At 37.2% G+C, this 23,685-nt stretch overlaps 4 protein-coding genes across 4 annotated transcripts; all 4 read left to right on the forward strand.

The window, feature by feature from the left end:
* Positions 1-337: 337 nt before the first annotated feature.
* LOC136798985 (tumor necrosis factor alpha-induced protein 3-like) lies at positions 338-4,271 on the forward strand. The gene is made up of 3 exons (XM_067055671.1): positions 338-737; positions 1,379-2,969; positions 4,200-4,271. The coding sequence occupies exons 1-2, from the start codon at positions 338-340 to the stop codon at positions 2,908-2,910; spliced, it is 1,932 nt and encodes a 643-aa protein (XP_066911772.1). The 3' UTR covers positions 2,911-2,969; positions 4,200-4,271.
* A 3,957-nt stretch (positions 4,272-8,228) lies between these two features.
* LOC136798927 (transcription factor mef2A-like) lies at positions 8,229-12,511 on the forward strand. The gene is made up of 3 exons (XM_067055606.1): positions 8,229-9,238; positions 10,469-10,545; positions 11,920-12,511. Exon 1 carries the CDS (start codon positions 8,277-8,279, stop codon positions 9,177-9,179), a length of 903 nt encoding a protein of 300 aa, XP_066911707.1. The 5' UTR covers positions 8,229-8,276; the 3' UTR covers positions 9,180-9,238; positions 10,469-10,545; positions 11,920-12,511.
* Positions 12,512-12,663: 152 nt separating this feature from the next.
* Positions 12,664-14,656, forward strand: LOC136798926 (protein mono-ADP-ribosyltransferase PARP12-like). The gene is made up of 3 exons (XM_067055605.1): positions 12,664-13,261; positions 13,445-13,661; positions 14,437-14,656. The coding sequence occupies exons 1-3, from the start codon at positions 12,685-12,687 to the stop codon at positions 14,576-14,578; spliced, it is 936 nt and encodes a 311-aa protein (XP_066911706.1). The 5' UTR covers positions 12,664-12,684; the 3' UTR covers positions 14,579-14,656.
* A 770-nt stretch (positions 14,657-15,426) lies between these two features.
* On the forward strand, positions 15,427-20,164 carry LOC136798925 (protein mono-ADP-ribosyltransferase PARP11-like). The gene is made up of 4 exons (XM_067055604.1): positions 15,427-15,566; positions 16,220-16,417; positions 16,774-17,035; positions 19,313-20,164. The coding sequence occupies exons 1-4, from the start codon at positions 15,493-15,495 to the stop codon at positions 19,952-19,954; spliced, it is 1,176 nt and encodes a 391-aa protein (XP_066911705.1). The 5' UTR covers positions 15,427-15,492; the 3' UTR covers positions 19,955-20,164.
* The last annotated feature ends 3,521 nt before the right edge of the window (positions 20,165-23,685 follow it).

The raw sequence follows: 23,685 nt of genomic DNA on the forward strand, positions 1-23,685 counted from the left end.
GTGTAGCAAGAGAGATATTCTAAATCGACTCATTCTTGTGCCAAAAATGCAAAGTTGCATGCATTTGAATACCTTTACTATCCCCCTCCCAACATTCTTTTCCTCTGTAGTTCATTCGGGAAAGATGTTTCAACCACGAGGGGAATATTTATCACGTGCTATTATAAGGGAATGCTGAATCATGACTTTTATCATTCATGAGACATGCTTGCTCATTCTCATCTAAATTCTTTCTACTTTTTATTAGATGTTGGCAAACGCTTGACAAATTAAAAAGTTTCGAAGAAAAAACCAAAAAGAAGATTTTTAAAATAGCACCAAACACACAAAACGTAAGATGGCTGGAAATCACGGTAAGCGAAAACGCACATTTTCTGAATGCGACGAAAAAGCCTCTCAACATATCCTGAACTTTATCGTACAAGCGTTCAATGCTTTGAAGAATCGTAAACCGTTTTTAGAACGGGATTTCACCAAATCGACCATGGTACTTCCAGTGCAGTATAACAACCAAATTGTCAAGCGCATCTGTGAATTTTCCATACTGATACCAATGGAGAGGAAAGGAGCAATTAATTGGAATCAAAACATCAGAGCACTTCTGCCAATGCATGTAGAAGATGATGGCAACTCACTGGCTCACTCTGTATCAGTGTACATTTTCGGGATACAAGACAAAGCGCAACACTTGAGACAATTGATCTATCAAATGATGTTCATGGAAAAACAAGGTCAAGGTATTGTACTACTACAAACAAATTAAGAAACTGATTTATCTCTTCAGCCTAATTTCTTTGTATTTAAACTTCAGTTGACTCTCGCTAAATTGATCTCGAACGTGTGATCATAAGTTCGAACTACAGAGAGGTTCGAATTATAGAAAGTATTCCAGGGGGTTTCTCCTTGATGGAGAATCCACAACCAGTTCAAATTATAGAATTCAAGTTGTTTTTGACTCTTGTTTTTATAACTGTGATAACTTTGTATCTCGAGGAAAGTGAAGGATGGTTTCCATCAATATAAACTTGCTTTGCAATAATTTTTCGAAGATGTTGATATTTTCGCTCAATTCGTTCAAATTAAGGAAATTTCCGAGATATGGAGTAAGGTTTATAAGGCATCGTTAACTGGAGGTACTAGAAAACTTGTTCGAGTTAAGGAGATGTTCCAGTTATAAAAGGCTCGAATTATTTAGACTCCACTGTATCATTAAGAACTATTAGATAGGGAATCATTGAACATTGCACTCAAACAGGAACAAATTCTTATAGAGAGGTATAAGAGTTATCAGCAATGGTGTCCTTTTTTCTCGTTTCTAACACGGTCTTATAGCTCATCAATAAGAAGGTAAAATTTATCTCTTTGAATATCTTTTTAGGTGAAATCTACAATCGTTGGACGGCTGATCGGTACCAAACAATCACAGCTCTTCAGAGGTATCCTACCTCGGGTAAAGAGGAAAATGGACGTTCATGGGATTATTATCTTGGAAATGCACAACATCGCAATCGTGACCCTTTTACTGGCAAATATTTTCAACTGGAAGCTATCCACATTTTCATTTTATCCAACGTCATCGGTAGACCTATTATAGTGTACACAAGATGTGAATCGAGTAACGAAAAGGAATTGGCCAATGCGATACGATATGAAGGTGTATACCTACCCATATTGAGAATAAACAGTTCGTTCGAAAAATCTCCAGTTCTTGTCGGATACGAAGGAAATCGATTTATACCGCTATTCAGCACAGAGAATCAAGATTTGGACATTTACACTCACAAGTCTTATCCACATTCTCAATACTGTGCTCCATTAGTTCGAAAAGATTTTACAAACATTCCGGTACGATTCTTATTACCGAGAGAAAATGAGAACATTTTTCATATTTTTCAAACTTTCCTTGATATGGTGAAGATCCCTACTGAGATTCCTCAACAAGACATTTCAGCAGCCATATTGAAATTCAAAGCGCCTAATGCGCAATCAATCGAACTGATATGGTCTATGCTTGATGCGGCCAAGAATTACACAAACGAAGATGAACAACGACCACCCCTACAACACCAACAACAACCACCCCTACAACACCAACAACAACCACACCTACAACACCAACAACAACCACACCTACAACACCCACCTCTACAACACCAACAAAAACCATACATACAACAATGCGTTCGTCAAAAAGCGGGCAAATGTAATAACCCAGCATCGGCAAATTCGAAAGGAATGTGCGAGCTTTGTTATGTACAATTTCAAGCAGCAATAGCAAACTTAAAGAAACATGTACAAAATCAACCAGGTATGGACGATTATTACCGTATTGGGCTATGCTTCCAATGTAACCAAAGGCCCTCCAATGCCTCGTATGATGTGTGTCGAAAATGTTTCGAAGATAAAATTCGTAATACGAAGGCAGGAGATGATGACGTGTTTGCCAATAAACCAAATGATAATGCTTATGAATCGTTGGAAGATTACCAGAAACAAAATATCCCACCGAACGTTTCACCTAATCTCACACCGAACGTCCCACCGAACGGTCCACACAAAGCAGGGAGCTGTAACCAGTGCGGAAAACAGTATTTTCGTGAAAATGCTTTCGGTTTATGTGAAAAATGTTTTGAGACCATCAAAAAGCAACAAGAAGAAGCCGAAGAGAAACATAAAATGTGTTGGTATTGTAATAAAAATTTCGCCGATGATAACGCTCTTGGCACGTGTACAGTATGCGTGACGACGCAAGGTAATCTCATCAAAGAAGCACAACAAGAAAAACAAGGAAACGGAAAGAATCTTAACGTTGGGCGTGGACCAGCTAACTTTAACGAACAAGCACTTCCCCACAGCAGCCACCAGCGGCCAATGTTGATCTTTTCAGTTTACCGGACGTTCCCCGTTTGAAAGAGATGTGCCGTTATTACGTTCTAGTCTGATGTTTTCCCGTAAAAGAACAACTATCCGTGAGGAGTCTGTTAAATGACGCGCCTTACGCGCCCACGCGTCTTCCATTTATTATCCTTGCTATTTTTAGCCTTGGGGATGTAATATGAAATTGTAAAATTTGAACAATCGAAATTCAGGCGCGTAAGGTGCGTGGGTGCGTAAGGCGCGTCATTTAACATACTCGTCATTGAGTATATTATCTCGGGTAATGCGTGTCCAAATTTTCGTCAATTTCTCGGAGGCAATTCCACCCCTCCTAGCATAATAAATTATACCTTTAAAGAAGCGCATTACGATGTAGAACATGAAAATCGGTGTTACTTAAATTTAAGTTTTTCCAATTTTGCGAAAAACCTCAAAAACCAAAAATGCTGATGTCAGCAAAATTTGTTTTTTAAATAACTTTAGTTTTGTGGTATAAAAATGAAATTTGGACCAAAGTTGCATATCATTAATAAAAACACTTTTGCATAATCCTTTTTTTCAAATTTTGCTGACGTCAGCAGAAATCAGCAAAATACGAAAATTTGCAATAAAGTGCTGACATCAGCAGTTTTTCTAAATGATCCTTTTAATGATGTGCAACTTTGGTCCAAATTTCATGTTCATACCATTAGCCCAACTGGAATTATTTAAAAAACAAGTTTTGCCGACGTCAGCATTTTTTTGTTTTTGCAATTTTTCGAAAAATTGGCAAAACCTAAATTTAAGTAACACCGATTTTCATGTTCTACATCGTAATGCGCTTCTGTAAAAGGTATAATTTATTATGCTAAGAGGGGTGGAATTGCCTCCGAAAAATTAACGAAAATTTGGACACGCATTAATTTACCCGAGATATTAATGAGGAAAGTTTGTAATCAATCAGACATGAAAAGCAACAGCTTTAGAACCCCCAAAATGTTTGACAGGTTTTCTCCAGGACGCAAAGAGGAATTAATTCTTTCTTGATTCAACTCAACTCAACAACTAAAGACATCTTTGTGACTTGATTCCGCTACGTATAAAAGAAAAACATACAGGATTACCAACTCATCGTACTATCTTGATTTTTTACCACCACCTTTTTAGTATACTGTACTAACTTTTTTCCACGACCAGAGCTTTGATACTACCCTTTTAGAATACCAGCTCAAATATTAAATTTAGCTTGAAACACGCACCACTCCACCAGCTATGGGTGTCACTGAGTCGGTACCCCCTGCAACAGAATCCAAAAAACATATATCTCGGCTTTTCTCGTTTAGGAGTTTTTGAGAAGACGACAAAGGTCATTAAAGAACGAGTTAATCTGGAAACCAACACAATCGATGTTAACGAAACGGTATATATCTTTGTTTTCTCAATAAACTAATGGGAAAAGTTGTAATATTCATTATTCTTCAAATTATATTAGTTGCCGATCTTCTCACTGTAATTTCCATATATATTACCAATATCATTCAACTGCCTCAACACAAGCTCTGAAATTATGTTTTTCTTAGCTCTAGTTTAGACGGCCGACTTTCTGCCCTGCCTATTCTAATTGTTAGAGTAGGCAGAAAGAGGGCGCAAAGTTGGCAGTTAAAATATTTGTTTAAAAGGTTAAAAGAAAACATTGCATTGACGTCAAAAGAGGACTATGCATTGACTTTAGACAGCCCACTCTATGCCAACTTTAATTCACAATTAGAATAGGCAGGGCAGAAAGTGGGCCGTCTAAACTAGAGCTTAGCTTCCAAAAGAGTTTTCCACTACAGTGGGTTCTAAATTACTCGAACCCGCACGGGGAACACAAATTTGTTCGAGTTAAGGAAATTTTGAGTTATGGAATAGGGTTTACAAAGCATTGTTAACTGAAGGGACGAGACAACTTGTTCGAGTTAAAGAGACATTCAAGTTATAGAGTGAGGTTTATAAAGCATTGTTAACTGAAGGGACGAGACAACTTGTTCGAGTTAATGAGACATTCGAGTTATAGAGTGAGGTTTACAAAGCATTGTTAACTGAAGGGACGAGACAACTTGTTCGAGTTAAAGAGACAGGCCAGGTCGTCCTCAAAAGTTTAAAAGTGTCCTAAAGTCTTTGAAGCACATCATTTGATCATCTTTGAGTACATCTTTCGGGCTTTCTGGTTTCCAATAGTTGTTGACGATCAACTGTTAGATATGAATATAGAAGGCAGTTTTGATGTTGATATATCAGGCTGTCGGGTTTCCTTTAGCACTTGAGGAGAGGAGCCCATATCATAAAACTTCAATTTGTATCTTTCTGTTACGAAGATGATTTGATTGCCAGTAAAACATTTTCACATTCATTTAGATTAGAACGAAGTCAGAGTTTCTAATTTTCTAATCAAAGTTTTTCTGCTTCAGCCATTTTGAAAATTTCGACGAAAATTCTGAGAAATTAGTAATATTGATTATTTTTGCTGACTCGGCAAAACAATTGTTTTTATTGCTGACGCGGCAAAATTGATTGTTTTCGTTCACTAATTATGCGGAAACCCTGTAGATATAGTTTATTGTATTAGAAGAACAATAACACGCTATCTGATGAGATCTAACTAAGGTGAAACAATGGTTAGACGTCTTGTTTTGGTTATAAGTCTTTGAATCAATCGAGGATTTGTAAATATGAGTACAAGTACATTTAAAACATTGTATTGTGCGTTTGTTCGCCCGCATCTGGAGTACGCTCAGTCAGTATGGTCTCCGTTTCTACGTAAACACGTAAATCTGATTGAAGGAGTACAAAGACGGGCAACAAAACTGGTTCAAAAATGTCGTGATATGTCTTATGAAGAACGATTGCGTGAATTAGATCTTCCTACGCTCGAGTTTAGAAGACACTTTTGTGACATGGTCCAACTTTACAAGCACATCAACTATTACGAAAAAGATATCATCCCAAACAAGATAGCCCGTCGAACGCGACCAAACAGAAGGCACAACTTTGAGATGATTCCAAACTTTGGAAGCGATGGACTCCGTGGTGTACAAACGAATTCCTTCTTTTATCGAACTATACCAACCTGGAATAAATTGCCAAAAGATGTCGCTGAGGCAAAGACAGTCAAAGTCTTCAAAGAAAGACTCAACACTGCATGGAGTAAACACCCGAAAAGATTCAGCACAAAACAATTGTAAAATACGTATAATCACGATCAGTTCCAGAGGCCCTCGTGCGCCTAGAACTTTGTTACATTATAATAATAATAATAATAATAATAATAATAATAATAACACATTGATATAATATGTTCTAGCTATGATTCTTGCTTCTAGAGAAATTTTTCATCCTCTCAAACGAAATTGTACCCACGGTCTAATAAACATGTGTAGCAAGAGAGATATTCTAAATCGACTCATTCTTGTGCCAAAAATGCAAAGTTGCATGCATTTGAATACCTTTACTATCCCCCTCCCAACATTCTTTTCCTCTGTAGTTCATTCGGGAAAGATGTTTCAACCACGAGGGGAATATTTATCACGTGCTATTATAAGGGAATGCTGAATCATGACTTTTATCATTCATGAGACATGCTTGCTCATTCTCATCTAAATTCTTTCTACTTTTTATTAGATGTTGGCAAACGCTTGACAAATTAAAAAGTTTCGAAGAAAAAACCAAAAAGAAGATTTTTAAAATAGCACCAAACACACAAAACGTAAGATGGCTGGAAATCACGGTAAGCGAAAACGCACATTTTCTGAATGCGACGAAAAAGCCTCTCAACATATCCTGAACTTTATCGTACAAGCGTTCAATGCTTTGAAGAATCGTAAACCGTTTTTAGAACGGGATTTCACCAAATCGACCATGGTACTTCCAGTGCAGTATAACAACCAAATTGTCAAGCGCATCTGTGAATTTTCCATACTGATACCAATGGAGAGGAAAGGAGCAATTAATTGGAATCAAAACATCAGAGCACTTCTGCCAATGCATGTAGAAGATGATGGCAACTCACTGGCTCACTCTGTATCAGTGTACATTTTCGGGATACAAGACAAAGCGCAACACTTGAGACAATTGATCTATCAAATGATGTTCATGGAAAAACAAGGTCAAGGTATTGTACTACTACAAACAAATTAAGAAACTGATTTATCTCTTCAGCCTAATTTCTTTGTATTTAAACTTCAGTTGACTCTCGCTAAATTGATCTCGAACGTGTGATCATAAGTTCGAACTACAGAGAGGTTCGAATTATAGAAAGTATTCCAGGGGGTTTCTCCTTGATGGAGAATCCACAACCAGTTCAAATTATAGAATTCAAGTTGTTTTTGACTCTTGTTTTTATAACTGTGATAACTTTGTATCTCGAGGAAAGTGAAGGATGGTTTCCATCAATATAAACTTGCTTTGCAATAATTTTTCGAAGATGTTGATATTTTCGCTCAATTCGTTCAAATTAAGGAAATTTCCGAGATATGGAGTAAGGTTTATAAGGCATCGTTAACTGGAGGTACTAGAAAACTTGTTCGAGTTAAGGAGATGTTCCAGTTATAAAAGGCTCGAATTATTTAGACTCCACTGTATCATTAAGAACTATTAGATAGGGAATCATTGAACATTGCACTCAAACAGGAACAAATTCTTATAGAGAGGTATAAGAGTTATCAGCAATGGTGTCCTTTTTTCTCGTTTCTAACACGGTCTTATAGCTCATCAATAAGAAGGTAAAATTTATCTCTTTGAATATCTTTTTAGGTGAAATCTACAATCGTTGGACGGCTGATCGGTACCAAACAATCACAGCTCTTCAGAGGTATCCTACCTCGGGTAAAGAGGAAAATGGACGTTCATGGGATTATTATCTTGGAAATGCACAACATCGCAATCGTGACCCTTTTACTGGCAAATATTTTCAACTGGAAGCTATCCACATTTTCATTTTATCCAACGTCATCGGTAGACCTATTATAGTGTACACAAGATGTGAATCGAGTAACGAAAAGGAATTGGCCAATGCGATACGATATGAAGGTGTATACCTACCCATATTGAGAATAAACAGTTCGTTCGAAAAATCTCCAGTTCTTGTCGGATACGAAGGAAATCGATTTATACCGCTATTCAGCACAGAGAATCAAGATTTGGACATTTACACTCACAAGTCTTATCCACATTCTCAATACTGTGCTCCATTAGTTCGAAAAGATTTTACAAACATTCCGGTACGATTCTTATTACCGAGAGAAAATGAGAACATTTTTCATATTTTTCAAACTTTCCTTGATATGGTGAAGATCCCTACTGAGATTCCTCAACAAGACATTTCATAAGCCATATTGAAATTCAAAGCGCCTAATGCGCAATCAATCGAACTGATATGGTCTATGCTTGATGCGGCCAAGAATTACACAAACGAAGATGAACAACGACCACCCCTACAACACCAACAACAACCACCCCTACAACACCAACAACAACCACACCTACAACACCAACAACAACCACACCTACAACACCCACCTCTACAACACCAACAAAAACCATACATACAACAATGCGTTCGTCAAAAAGCGGGCAAATGTAATAACCCAGCATCGGCAAATTCGAAAGGAATGTGCGAGCTTTGTTATGTACAATTTCAAGCAGCAATAGCAAACTTAAAGAAACATGTACAAAATCAACCAGGTATGGACGATTATTACCGTATTGGGCTATGCTTCCAATGTAACCAAAGGCCCTCCAATGCCTCGTATGATGTGTGTCGAAAATGTTTCGAAGATAAAATTCGTAATACGAAGGCAGGAGATGATGACGTGTTTGCCAATAAACCAAATGATAATGCTTATGAATCGTTGGAAGATTACCAGAAACAAAATATCCCACCGAACGTTTCACCTAATCTCACACCGAACGTCCCACCGAACGGTCCACACAAAGCAGGGAGCTGTAACCAGTGCGGAAAACAGTATTTTCGTGAAAATGCTTTCGGTTTATGTGAAAAATGTTTTGAGACCATCAAAAAGCAACAAGAAGAAGCCGAAGAGAAACATAAAATGTGTTGGTATTGTAATAAAAATTTCGCCGATGATAACGCTCTTGGCACGTGTACAGTATGCGTGACGACGCAAGGTAATCTCATCAAAGAAGCACAACAAGAAAAACAAGGAAACGGAAAGAATCTTAACGTTGGGCGTGGACCAGCTAACTTTAACGAACAAGCACTTCCCCACAGCAGCCACCAGCGGCCAATGTTGATCTTTTCAGTTTACCGGACGTTCCCCGTTTGAAAGAGATGTGCCGTTATTACGTTCTAGTCTGATGTTTTCCCGTAAAAGAACAACTATCCGTGAGGAGTCTGTTAAATGACGCGCCTTACGCGCCCACGCGTCTTCCATTTATTATCCTTGCTATTTTTAGCCTTGGGGATGTAATATGAAATTGTAAAATTTGAACAATCGAAATTCAGGTGCGTAAGGTGCGTGGGTGCGTAAGGCGCGTCATTTAACATACTCGTCATTGAGTATATTATCTCGGGTAATGCGTGTCCAAATTTTCGTCAATTTCTCGGAGGCAATTCCACCCCTCCTAGCATAATAAATTATACCTTTAAAGAAGCGCATTACGATGTAGAACATGAAAATCGGTGTTACTTAAATTTAAGTTTTTCCAATTTTGCGAAAAACCTCAAAAACCAAAAATGCTGATGTCAGCAAAATTTGTTTTTTAAATAACTTTAGTTTTGTGGTATAAAAATGAAATTTGGACCAAAGTTGCATATCATTAATAAAAACACTTTTGCATAATCCTTTTTTTCAAATTTTGCTGACGTCAGCAGAAATCAGCAAAATACGAAAATTTGCAATAAAGTGCTGACATCAGCAGTTTTTCTAAATGATCCTTTTAATGATGTGCAACTTTGGTCCAAATTTCATGTTCATACCATTAGCCCAACTGGAATTATTTAAAAAACAAGTTTTGCCGACGTCAGCATTTTTTTGTTTTTGCAATTTTTCGAAAAATTGGCAAAACCTAAATTTAAGTAACACCGATTTTCATGTTCTACATCGTAATGCGCTTCTGTAAAAGGTATAATTTATTATGCTAAGAGGGGTGGAATTGCCTCCGAAAAATTAACGAAAATTTGGACACGCATTAATTTACCCGAGATATTAATGAGGAAAGTTTGTAATCAATCAGACATGAAAAGCAACAGCTTTAGAACCCCCAAAATGTTTGACAGGTTTTCTCCAGGACGCAAAGAGGAATTAATTCTTTCTTGATTCAACTCAACTCAACAACTAAAGACATCTTTGTGACTTGATTCCGCTACGTATAAAAGAAAAACATACAGGATTACCAACTCATCGTACTATCTTGATTTTTTACCACCACCTTTTTAGTATACTGTACTAACTTTTTTCCACGACCAGAGCTTTGATACTACCCTTTTAGAATACCAGCTCAAATATTAAATTTAGCTTGAAACACGCACCACTCCACCAGCTATGGGTGTCACTGAGTCGGTACCCCCTGCAACAGAATCCAAAAAACATATATCTCGGCTTTTCTCGTTTAGGAGTTTTTGAGAAGACGACAAAGGTCATTAAAGAACGAGTTAATCTGGAAACCAACACAATCGATGTTAACGAAACGGTATATATCTTTGTTTTCTCAATAAACTAATGGGAAAAGTTGTAATATTCATTATTCTTCAAATTATATTAGTTGCCGATCTTCTCACTGTAATTTCCATATATATTACCAATATCATTCAACTGCCTCAACACAAGCTCTGAAATTATGTTTTTCTTAGCTCTAGTTTAGACGGCCGACTTTCTGCCCTGCCTATTCTAATTGTTAGAGTAGGCAGAAAGAGGGCGCAAAGTTGGCAGTTAAAATATTTGTTTAAAAGGTTAAAAGAAAACATTGCATTGACGTCAAAAGAGGACTATGCATTGACTTTAGACAGCCCACTCTATGCCAACTTTAATTCACAATTAGAATAGGCAGGGCAGAAAGTGGGCCGTCTAAACTAGAGCTTAGCTTCCAAAAGAGTTTTCCACTACAGTGGGTTCTAAATTACTCGAACCCGCACGGGGAACACAAATTTGTTCGAGTTAAGGAAATTTTGAGTTATGGAATAGGGTTTACAAAGCATTGTTAACTGAAGGGACGAGACAACTTGTTCGAGTTAAAGAGACATTCAAGTTATAGAGTGAGGTTTATAAAGCATTGTTAACTGAAGGGACGAGACAACTTGTTCGAGTTAATGAGACATTCGAGTTATAGAGTGAGGTTTACAAAGCATTGTTAACTGAAGGGACGAGACAACTTGTTCGAGTTAAAGAGACATTTAATTTATAGAGTGAGGTTTATAAAGCATTGTTAACTGAAGGGACGAGACAACTTGTTCGAGTTAATGAGACATTCGAGTTATAGAGTGAGGTTTATAAAGCATTGTTAACTGAAGGGACGGGAAAACTTGTTCGAGTTAAAGAGACATTCAAGTTATAGAGTGAGGTTTATAAAGCATTGTTAACTGAAGGGACGAGACAACTTGTTCGAGTTAATGAGACATTCGAGTTATAGAGTGAGGTTTACAAAGCATTGTTAACTGAAGGGACGAGAAAACTTGTTCGAGTTAAAGAGACATTCAAGTTATAGAGTGAGGTTTACAAAGCATTGTTAACTGAAGGGACGAGACAACTTGTTCGAGTTAATGAGACATTCGAGTTATAGAGTGAGGTTTATAAGGCATTGTTAACTGAAGGGACGAGACAACTTGTTCGAGTTAATGAGACATTCGAGTTATAGAGTGAGGTTTACAAAGCATTGTTAACTGAAGGGACGAGACAACTTGTTCGAGTTAAAGAGACATTCAAGTTATAGAGTGAGGTTTACAAAGCATTGTTAACTGAAGGGACGGGAAAACTTGTTCGAGTTAAGGATCATTCGGGTTAAAGACGTTCGAGTTAAAGAGATTGAACTCTATTTTAAATATGTTTTTCCAAACTAATTTATCTACAGAAGGATTGTTCAATAACAGCTTTACCGCCATCAACTCAACCACTTCCTGGTGCATTTTCACCGACAAATCAAGCATTCGGCACATCTCTTTCCAACATAAATCCCATACTGCCTATGGCTCCAACGTCTCCTGGTCCTTTTGGACCAACGCCCTTCGGCGTTTGTATACCTGCTAATGGAATACCCATCCCACCACCTTCCTCTGGAGAATCTGGTCTCCTGGGCCCTGGTTATATTTTGCCACCGTTTTCAATGAAACCGATGCCACCACAGCAATCATTACTCAATCCATTGCCAGCAACTTCATTTGTTATTAATCAGAACAAATTTGACTTATTCGATAACAAGGATACATCGATTATGGAATGGGAAACAACAGAGAAACCTGTAAAACGTCAAGCTCCCAAACCTCCAACTGTGCAACCCTTTGCGCAAGAGATATCTGCAACCAAACCTCTCCCAGTACTCCCTTTGGAGACTTCTGAAGCAGTTGGTATAGAAAGTCTAGCACAAAGTCGATCAAACATCAAGCCATCCACAGTTATAGAAAAGGATCTTAAGCAGCCACAGTCGATCCCGACCCATGAAGGCCGTAAACTATCATCGACGACAGGTTTCACTGGATTTGTTGACACAGCCACAAAATTGACACAAGAATGGGAACCACCATCAGAACTAGACGTCTTCAAATATATCATACAATATCGTAACGCGCATGTCAAAATAAAGAAGAATACAATCTGTGCTCATTTCTTCCAATCAAAGATGTTGCTTTGTTTAAATTGGTTGAAAAACCATCCTGATACTTTCCGGCTGACTCGTACCAAGAAAGAAGTCTTCCTCTGCGTCAAGGACATCAAACTTTGCGTAAATTACTGGTCAAATGCTGGCTGTCTTGGTGATTGCGGCTTGTTCCATATCTGTAAAGAATCGCTTTTTGATATCAGTCACTCAGCAATATCCTGTGGAAAACATCATGATTTTTCATCAGCTCACAACAAAGGAATCATTGGGAAATTTTCCTTGGAACCTTTAAATACTCGTCAGTTGAAATGTTTATTGAAGAATACTTTACCGTCTGTTTGTGAAGAGTACTTAAAGAACCGATGCACTGATCTACAACAATGTGAAAATATTCATATCTGTGGCGACTTTGTGAATGGAGAATGTCGTAAACATTCGGCACTCTGTTCATTTCGTCACGAAGAAGCTTTGTCCGATAATCACGCTGACGAAATCATGAAATTGTTTCATATTTCGGACACTTCGTTGTTGAAGAAAAGTTTGGTGTATTTCAAACCTAAATCTGAAGAAAAGAAAAAACAAGAATTTCTACAACGACGTAAGTTTTAGTTTTGTATTATCTCCAAATCATTCAAATATTCAAAAAAAGATGACACTTTATAGCTCCCTTTGTAGGGGCCTGTGCTTTATCATCAAGGATTTCTTATCGTTCGGACTCTCCAAAGAGAAAGAAAGTTAAGAAAGTACACCAACTTAAAAACTAAAAATCTTTCTTTTTCAGCCACATTCAACTTCTTGAAAGACGAAGCGATCTGTGTGAAATATGTAGATGACGTTTGCGACAAAGACGAAACTTGCTCTTTACTTCATCCTAAAAATCGCACTCCATACTTATGGCAATACAAAAAACCGGATGAAACTTCTTGGAAGTTGTTCCCGAACAATTTGAATGTCGAAATTGAGAAAGCTTTTTGTGATCCAATGCAGTCCAGATATGAGTAAGTACGGAATTTGCTTGCCAAATGAATGGTCTTTCATTTAGTGTTTCAAAGTTTAGTAGTTGTCTACTTTTTATGATCTTTTGAGTAAAGCAGTATGGCGAGGCCAATTTAATTTGTTGTTTTACGGCTACCCAAAAAAGGGGGTCGGTCGGTCGGCGAAAAAATAAAAGTAGAATTTCACCTATAAAATCTGACAGTCTGTAAAGCAATGAAAATGAAAATGTACTACCAAAATCAATTTTATTTTTATATCAATTTTTGGAATTTTCAGGGTCGGACGGGCCCGTAAAACAACAAATCAAATTGGTATCGTCTTATAAAGAAAGTTTGTAGGTTTGAACATCATCATAAATGCCCCTAAATGGGTCCAAAACGTTTTCAGATCGACTGGTTCGAATAATCGGTGGTTCTTTGACCCATAAGGAAATTTTAGCTACACAATGCTCTTAAGTGTATTAATTTTAGCGTGTACTTAAATTGGCGCTTGACAAAAATACAATTTTTGGCAGGTGGGGATATTTTAGTAAATCAAAAGTTACTTGGTATTTTAATAGTTTTTACTTAAAAATGCGGATTTTGGATAGATTTTCAATCCCAAAAAGATTTTGTTGAATTTGGCGTAAATTTTGGCGGGTATTTAATTCGACAGATTTGATCCAAACAGCCGAATCCGCAAAATGTAATCCCTGCCAAAATTGGTACACTTAAGGTATCTTTTCAAAGTAAAAACTTAATTTGCTGGTCTAAAACTTAACTTCGATCCGTTTTTCAGTTTTGCTGACAAAGCATCTTACATCACATTTGACGAGAGCAGTAAAATCACTGCAATCTACATAAACCAAAACGTTGAAGTTCGCCGTTTATCCACCAGAACTTCATTGTGTATGCCGAAAGGAAGCTCTTACACTACTTGAAAGTGGTATTGGAAAGAAAATTCTGGAAAGTGGACCGAATATACTGGAAAGGTAGGGCTTTTTTGATTTACTTTTTGATAAATATCGAGTACCACTAGTGTCGTATGAGAAACAAAATGGTAGTTTTGCGCTTGTTGAAAAGATAATAAGGAGTGAAATATATGATAAATGAAGATCGTCCGATTCATTCACGGGTTAGGCCAAAACTTGGAGTTATCTGATATTCTGATAGGATAGAAGGAGGAGCTATGACTAGGTTTCCAGAACTCCGCTATAAACCCTGAAATACTTATAAAAATTTGAAATTTAAACTCAAGATGTTAAGATTTTTCGTACGTCAAGAGCCTCATGTGTCTGGAAGAAATTTATGTGTCGGTTAAAGCAAAAGCGAGAGGGGGCTCCATGCATTTGATGATCTGAAACGAGAAAAAAAGGAACTAGGCATTGCAGTGGCTGACTGCGAGCTGCAGTGGGAGGGAAGGTTATTGTTTGTTCCCGAGCTAAGTTTTTACAGCTTTAAATAACTTTTTTGAATTTAGAAAAATATTATATGATGTTCATGAACTTATTGTTTCCTCTCTTCTTCAAAAGTTATAGCTCCTTATCCCTTTAGAAGCTCTTCTTTTCAGAGCAAGAGGGGGTAGAAAGAATTAACTGAAGAAAAGCGGTCACTCTTTGTAAAACTGTATATTTTTGTTTTAAAGGCATTTGTAAGCTTTGGCAGGGATCAGTGGCAGACAACGAAAAAAATATTCAATCTGTAATTTTCTTACAGTCCGTTAACCTGACTATATCTGTTACAAAACTTTCAGGTTTCTTCTGGCGATCTGGAATACGACTTTGTTTACCAGAATCAATCAACCCACAAAACTTTTACGATTGGAGAATACAACTACAAATTAGACTTTACCACAATGCAACAGCATAATTTGGGTCCTGTTTATTTCACCAAAAGAAATGTGATAAGGAGACCTGTGTTCGTTTCAACGTATGTATATTTAATTCAACAGGCCACTACTATATTAGGAGTATTAAATTATTTACAGTCCACTTTACTGATGCCACCCTGATGAGAAGGGTTTGTAAGATCCTAGAAATGCAAAGTAAGTTATACTATAAGGGTGTACTAGGGTTGGAGAATGTCGCCTACGTGTGGACCAAACCTCCGAGCTCTTACCCTAAAAGAGATAAGATTAGATAACACTTTTAAAGGAAGAGTCCCCCTCAGAGAAGTTGGTTAAAAAGTGACCCTTACAGGGACGATTTTCTAGAAATTGTCCTACCCTTAGTGAGATTTTATTTGACTTTATTGTCGAAGATTCTAATTCTGATAGATACCTACTATTTTCAATTCTTGTTGTTTTGTAACACTTAGAGAGGCCTTAGAAGGTTGAACTACTCAGAGGCTTATCTCATAAGATCAGTAAGATAATTAGTTTTTAGGATTTTACTTCATATAAAAAAGTAGTAAGTTATTATTTTCGAACTCAGGAGATAGAACGGGATCTGCTCTGGTGAGACTTATGTTCTCTGCTACCCTGATGAAAAGGTTTTTCGAGATCTTTGGACATAAAATAAAGCAATTTCTTAGGTTTACAAAATAATATTCATTCGTATGATATTTTCATATGATTTCAACAGGTCATCAACGCCACAAGAGGAAGACATCACACCTTGGCATTGGCCGAAAGAAGTTTCCTTAGAAGGAGGTCGTCTTGATGTCGAACCAACCAAAAAACAACAAATTTCACAACAATTCAAAACTTCACTAGCAAGAAATGTGACTGTTTTGGATGTGGAAGAAATCTGTAATGCTGAGTTTTATCAAAAGTACCAAAGGTATATACTTTTTGTGTGTACAGCTGAAGTTCAGGAGAATTAGTCAAAATTTCACAGAAATTTGGACAAAATTCCCAACACCTGAAAATTTTTTGAAAAAAAGAAGCTTTCTGGGGTCGGAAGAGGGAGCATATTCAATGCTTCACAAATCACCAGAATTAATCGGTTAGCCGATCTCGTATTAGGATTAAGTAGTCTCTTAGACCTCACTTTGAGTCTTTTCCGATCCTCGCATCGATGGGCTTCTTTCTGGGGCTCAGCATGGTATCCTTATAGGATCTTCTTTACGAAGTTTCAGCCTGTTGAGAAATTTGTCCATACAAACGACTATCTTTTTTATATATTGTTTTTCTCAGCAAAAAGAAAATACTAGCAAAGAAGCTGGGTGAAAACAATGTCAATGAACTCGAGCTGTATCATGGGACTGATGCCACAGTGGTTGATGGGATATGTAAACAGAATTTCGATTGGAGATTGAACGGTAAAAACGCAACAATGTTCGGCCAAGGAAGTTATTTCGCCACACAAGCTTCTTACAGTCTCAACTTCACGCGACCGGATTCCAATAAAATCAGATATATGTTCGTTGCAAAGGTTCTGGCAGGAAGATATACTAAGGTACAGAAAAATATATTTTTTTTTCTTTACTGACTGTTTGTTTCAATGATATTTATTTCGTGTCCAGCTCCAGTCAGGTATCGAGCACAGATATTTGTCGTAACGTTTCTTGAATGCATCTTATGAGCAGCCAGTGCTGTTTCGTATGTCACATGGTAGGCTACGTCATATCTTCTTTCGTTTCGAGCGTAAATCTCCTACTCTTCGGGCTATGAGGACTGCTCTTGCTTTGAATATTGAAATTCTCCGGATAAATCGCACGCGGACTGAGGTTTTAATAAAACGATAGAGTTTCGGAACCTAAACCAATCAGCTGTGTTTTAAACATTCTTTTATTTGAAATCTCTATTGATAAACATCTTTTGTGAAAGTTTTTAAGCCTATTAATAAGCAATTCCTGGTGGGGCTACTAGTGGCTACATATAGCAGTGCCTATAGACCAAGAGTAAGGCCTAAAAGCCTGGAGCTGTCTATTATGTAGACTAGTCAGATGGTGGTAGACTGTTGAAGAGTTTTGAGCCCTGTACGGCTAGACTTTCACAAATAAACTTGCCAAATCTACTTCTGTAAATTCTTCGGAGCTAGCATTTTCGGCCATGATCTTAAAAACGATTACATTACCGGTATTATTTCCCAGAACCATGTACTTGAGAAAAAAATTAAAATTAAAATAGAAAATAAAATTTGGCTTATGACGTGGAAAAAGGAACACCCATAGATTTTAAAGCCCGAAGGGCTAGATGTCGTGCTTCGGCTGAAAACTGTGCCGAGGTTAGGAAGGGAATCCTACCTAAGTCACGTGACATTACAATAGAATTTCAGCGCTTGACCAATAAAAAACTTCGTGTTTTCGAAAACTATAGCAGCAAACTTCTTTGCGATATTCACTTTTTTTTGCTTGAAAGAGCTCAAAGCACGACATCTAGCGGTTAATGATGGTATTCCATTCGTAGGATCAGAGGAATGTAAAGAGATGGAAAAACAGCTTTTCTGATTACTCAAAGTTCTACGATCACTTCTATTGAAAATTCTATTGTAAAAACGTTGATTAGGTCATTAAACGAAAGTCCAGAAAAGACGGCCCGCCATACAAATCGGACGGTTTCTACATGATTTGACGATAAAAATGAAAATTTGTTTTTCCTTTTTTGCCGATTACTAGTTCAATTTTTAAGAATAAGGAACAATATTTTTACCAATGTATAACAAAAGAAATTCTTAACGCAATGATATTAAATTGGTTCTTATAAAACTGTCAGAAGTCGAGTAAAATCAAGATGAAGTTATAATTTTCTCGAGCTCTAGCTTTCCATATTATGGTGCGGTCATGATGCGGTTATATCAGTAGAATCGCTAGGAAATTCTGAGCAAGAAGATATAGGTACCTTTTCGTATAGGAGAGGTGTACTCAAAATATAAGCCCTAAAAGTTTGCGCATAATCAGGCTTGAAACAAAAGAATTTTGTCACAACACGCTAATTATGCAGATTTTTTATAGCGACAACAAAAGAAACCTATTTACTCGACATAAACTCCCTTAAGGGCAAGAGACCTGGTATATGACGAGCCGTTTTTCCATTGTTTTCAAGAAGCTGTTTTTCCATCTCTTTACATTCCTCTGGTAGGATGTTCCCAGCTCAAGTTTAAAGTTTTGAAGTCATTTTTTATTACACTTAGCCATGTTGTTGTTGGTTTCCCTCTGGGCCACTAGCGACTTTAAGCATCTAGGACGGCGACTTGAACGAGGACGTGAAGTAAATCATAAAAGCAAATGGCAAATTATATGCGAGTTCATCTAGATTTAATATCACATGGACAAATTTTAAATGTAGGAAAGTCTTTAAAAAATAAAGTTATAATTCTCGAGGGATTCATATCATTTAAGACTATTGTACTCTTCCTTTACCGTCTTCGTCCTGAAGACGACGTCAAAACAGAAATTTCAAGTTGTCTTGAGATTTGAAAACGTCCATTAATTACCCTATTAAAATTAACTATTCTCATGAAACAATTGATATGAAAAGCTTCGATCCAGATATCAATCCCAAAGGGTTTTCTTTTTGTTCAATCCCGCCGTACTCTTTCAAAGTTGCCGTTCTAAATGCTTAAGGTCCCTACTGATACTCTGAGGTGGCGTAAACTTTCATTCATTTTAAGCTTTCTTCATTGGTATCATTTTTCGCAGTTGTAACCATTGACCTCAAATCCCGAATGGCTAGACTCGAGACTCCTGGATGGGAAATGAAGCCACTTATTTCCAATGTTTTTCATTTGTAGGGAAGTTCTGATATCAAACGACCACCACCAATATCACCTTTAGATCCTCACACACTTCACGATAGCTGTGTCGATAACATCTCATCACCTTCAATGTATATTGTTTTTGAGCGCGATCAATGCTATCCTCAATATCTGATCACGTTCTTAGAAGATAACGAAAACCTGGCGTTGCGTGGTAACCGTTATTCTGTAGATTTTGATCAAAGTGCTCTCCGAAGACAGAAACAAGCAATCAATTCTCTCAGTTACAAACACAAATTGAAACCTCTAAATGAAAGACCCAGAAGAAGTTATGCTGCTGCTTCAAACGCTTCAACTCTTACTGAAGATTCAAGTTATTCGACGTCGACAAACAGGCCGAGTTACACGACGTCATCACATCAACCGACCTACGGGATATCCTCAACAACACCGATCGACTTGAATGCATCAAATACGCCGAGTTGGCAACATTTACCAAATCGGAATCATTCATCTAGTGGACCAACTCGACAAACACCGATAACTACAGCGACTCAGCGTGCTTCTACTCTGATTCATGCTTCATCAAATAATTTCAATCGCCAGACATCACCAACTTACTCGAATGCGCAAACTCAACCTAAAGCCAATAAGAAAGACGGCTGTATTATTTCTTAACCTATATGATTTTTCTTCAGCTGCTCCTGTTGAATTTCAATATTTGTCACAGTCGGAAAAGACCTGAACGCTGAGGTTGAGGCATAAAAAATGGATGCACATCCTAACCAACATCTCCTTCTCACAGACCCGGCAGAATTTTTTCAGCCAGTGGGGGTAAAAATAACGGACTAAAACTCGATGGGGATCGATATTCCCTTATTTTTTATGACCGGGGATTTGAATTCGTTTGTTTTCAAGTCATAAAATTCAGTGGGGATGGTAAACATAATAATTTGCAGTGAGGACTGGTTTATTTGATTATTTTCAGTGGGGACAAAAATTGGGGTATAATTTTCCACCGGGGAAGATATTTTGGCCAATTTTTCCAGTGGGTCTGTGAGAAGGGGGTGTTAACCAAATAAACCAGATCGATTGATAAAATATACTACATCAAAGTAGTAGTTTGATTGTGTTATACTATATATTTTTGTAAGATATCTTTAATTTTTTTAGAAACAGTAGTAATGAGTCAGGGGACATATTTACTAGATTTATTAGCTGAGTAAGGCTGAAGAAGTTCTTGAAATCATGCAGATATCCCGTGGAAAAAATGGTAAAATAGGAAAAAAAACCTTAGAAATAAGATTGATTTTGCCTTTGGAAAAATCATACTTTATGCCGTAAAGTGTGGACTAACTGAAATCAATCTTTTAGATCTGAAAATTTCGAGATAACTTTTAACCCCCTGAAGTTTTTCGAACCACTAAAATATAAACAAGCATAACTCTCAGGTGCATAAAAAACGCCCCTCCCTTTTTTAATTTTTTTTCAACCTCCCTGACCTTATGTTTATTTGCTGAATAGCCAGTTTTTAGTCTATGGTTACATTATTTCGGAGGGGCATTTAGAGATACAATTCATAACCCCAGGCCATTAGCCCCCTCCCTCACAGTTTCTTCCCTTCCAACCCCCCCGTTTATTAGGCACCTGACTGAGGCTGAGAGTACCATTTCCATTACCATTACCTTTTTTACTTGGAAAGAGGAAATCAGGTGGTAGAGACAATTCTTTGTCCTTCAAGCCCTTGGAAATTAAAAGAATTCTCGAGATCCCCTGGAAGTTCTTCTTTGAGGGCCCCTCGAAATGTTCGTCCGCCCCCATTTTTGCTTTCGTAAGAATTGCTTCCATGATTTTACTTACATACCTTAAAGGAAGAAATTTTGGCGGGAATTTAATTTGGCGGATGGCCGAAAAAGTTTTTTGGATGGAATTTAATTTGGCGGATGGACGAAAAAACTAAATTTGGCGGGAATTTAATTTGGCGTTTGCTGAAAAATTTATCGTCAAAATGGCGTAAAAACAGCAAAAAAAATGCAAAAACACCTTAAAAGAGATCATATTTGCAAAAAGTTTAATTTGGCGGGAATTTAATTTAGCGGATGGCGGAAAAAAGAAATTTTGGTGGGAACTTAATTTGGCGGATTCTGGCCAAATCCATCAAATTTTCTTTCCGCCAAAATTTCTTTCTTAAGCTAGTGTATTTTGGATAGTTTTAGATTTTTGCTTCGAATTTTTGAAACACTTTTATACTTAAAAAATAAAAAATATTGCTTTAGGTTTTATTTCAAAATGTTTCCTTTTTGACTAATATCTTGCTGACAGGGAGAATGCCCGGGGTCCACTTAAAACTTTTTAATAGACAAGATGGTGCGATTAAGTTGTCCGGTAGTAAATGGTAGTTCTCCAATCTTGAGTTTTCGCTTAGGTGGACTGTAAAAAGGTTTTGGCTTTGGGCCATAGAAGGATTTACAGACCAGAAACCTAAAATAGACCATAAATTACACATTTTGACAATAGCTTTTTGTTTACTGGATTGAATTTCTAGCTGTTGTGTTGTTGATAAACATTTCCTTTGTTCAGTTAAATTTTGGGTAGAAAAGATAAGTTTTCGAGGGCATACCGGATAAGTGGGATGGGGGAACCTGGGAACCTAAAGTGGGAACCTAAATGAACACCTGAAAAGTGGGATGGGGGAACCTAAGTGGGAACCAAATGAACACCGGAAAGTGGGATGGGGACCTAAGTGGGACCTAAATGAACACCGGAAAAGTGGGATGGGGGAACCTAAGTGGGAACCTAAATGAACACCGGAAAAGTGGGATGGGGGAACCTAAGTGGGAACCTAAATGAACACCGGAAAAGTGGGATGGGGGAACCTAAGTGGGAACCTAAGTTGTTTAATTATTAATAGAATTGAAATATTTTTCTTTAAAAACAAATAAATAAGCGAAAAATAAGACTTAATCGATAGCAAGTCTTATCGTAGTTTAAGAAGAATTCCTTTATGTTTAAATAAATAGGTCTATTGAAAATGGCGATTTGTGTTTACTTTTCAAATTTTGAAAATTTTGAAAAGATGTGCCCATATTTTTTACCTGAAAAGTGGGATGGGGGAACCCGGGAACCTAAAGTGGAAACCTAATTTGTTATTATTATTATTTTTCTTTAAAAACAAATACATAAAGATCAGAAAGATATTATATGCAAGGAAAGAAAAAACCTTTTATCATAATAAGAACACCAGTTACTTACTTTTTACATTACGGTTCGCAAACAATAATGTTGAAAATAAAACAAAGGGAATTTATTTATTCAATTAGCTCAAAAAAGCATGTTTATTTATCAGCAGTTTTATAGGGCATACCGGATAAGTGGGATGGGGGAACCTGGGAACCTAAAGTGGGAACCTAAATGAACACCTGAAAAGTGGGATGGGGGAACCTAAGTGGGAACCTAAATGAACACCGGAAAAGTGGGATGGGGGAACCTAAGTGGGAACCTAAATGAACACCTGAAAAGTGGGATGGGGGAACCTAAGTGGGAACCTAAATGAACACCTGAAAAGTGGGATGGGGGAACCTAAGTGGGAACCTAAATGAACACCGGAAAAGTGGGATGGGGGAACCTAAGTGGGAACCTAATTTTTTATTTTTGTTATTTATTTTTTTTTATTTTTATTTTTTTATAGCAATATATTTCGCACGTCTATTGACCTCCTATGAAACAGAACTTTTGATTTTTATTTTATAAAGTTTTTTCGAGGGGTAAATCACTTGAAAAAAGGTGTACGATACTTTTTGAATTTTCATTTGACTTTTCGACTTTTTTTGACTTTTTTTTTACTTTTTGACTTTTGTTTGACTTTTTTCAAACTTCCATTTTGACTTTTTCCCGACAAAAACGCCCACCGCCTTCGGGCGCCTAAGATTTTCCACCCAAATCTGTCCAAAACACCAACCGCCCATAAATTTAGCTCCGCCCATCCGCCCATTCAAGAAACTTTTTGACTTTTTCAAGACTTTTTGACTTTTTTCTAAGAATTTTTGACTTTTTTTTTTGACTTTTTGACTTTTTTTTGACTTTTTTGACTATTTTTTGACTTGTAAGGATGGTGCTTCAACAATATCTTCAATTCTAGATCATTCCAAGGTTTCACAGTTCTGTAAAAAAGAGAGTTTGGTAGCCTCTCATACCGTCATTAGCAAAGTTCCTTTGAAGCTCGTAATCATGCTGACGTCGTGGTCGTGTTCGAGGAGTAAATTTCTCTGATCTTATAGACTCGTCATAAATGTGGAGGTTCTTGAAAACTTCCACCATATCACCAACTTGCCGCCTGGTCTTTAGGCTAGGTAGATTGATGAGTCGTAGCCAATCTTCGTATGAGTAGTTTCTATAGCAACTAACTAGCC

This window comes from Clytia hemisphaerica, unplaced genomic scaffold (genome assembly GCF_902728285.1).
Source record: "Clytia hemisphaerica strain Z4C2 unplaced genomic scaffold, Clytia hemisphaerica genome assembly, whole genome shotgun sequence".
NCBI classification, from domain to species: Eukaryota; Metazoa; Cnidaria; class Hydrozoa; order Leptothecata; family Clytiidae; genus Clytia; species Clytia hemisphaerica.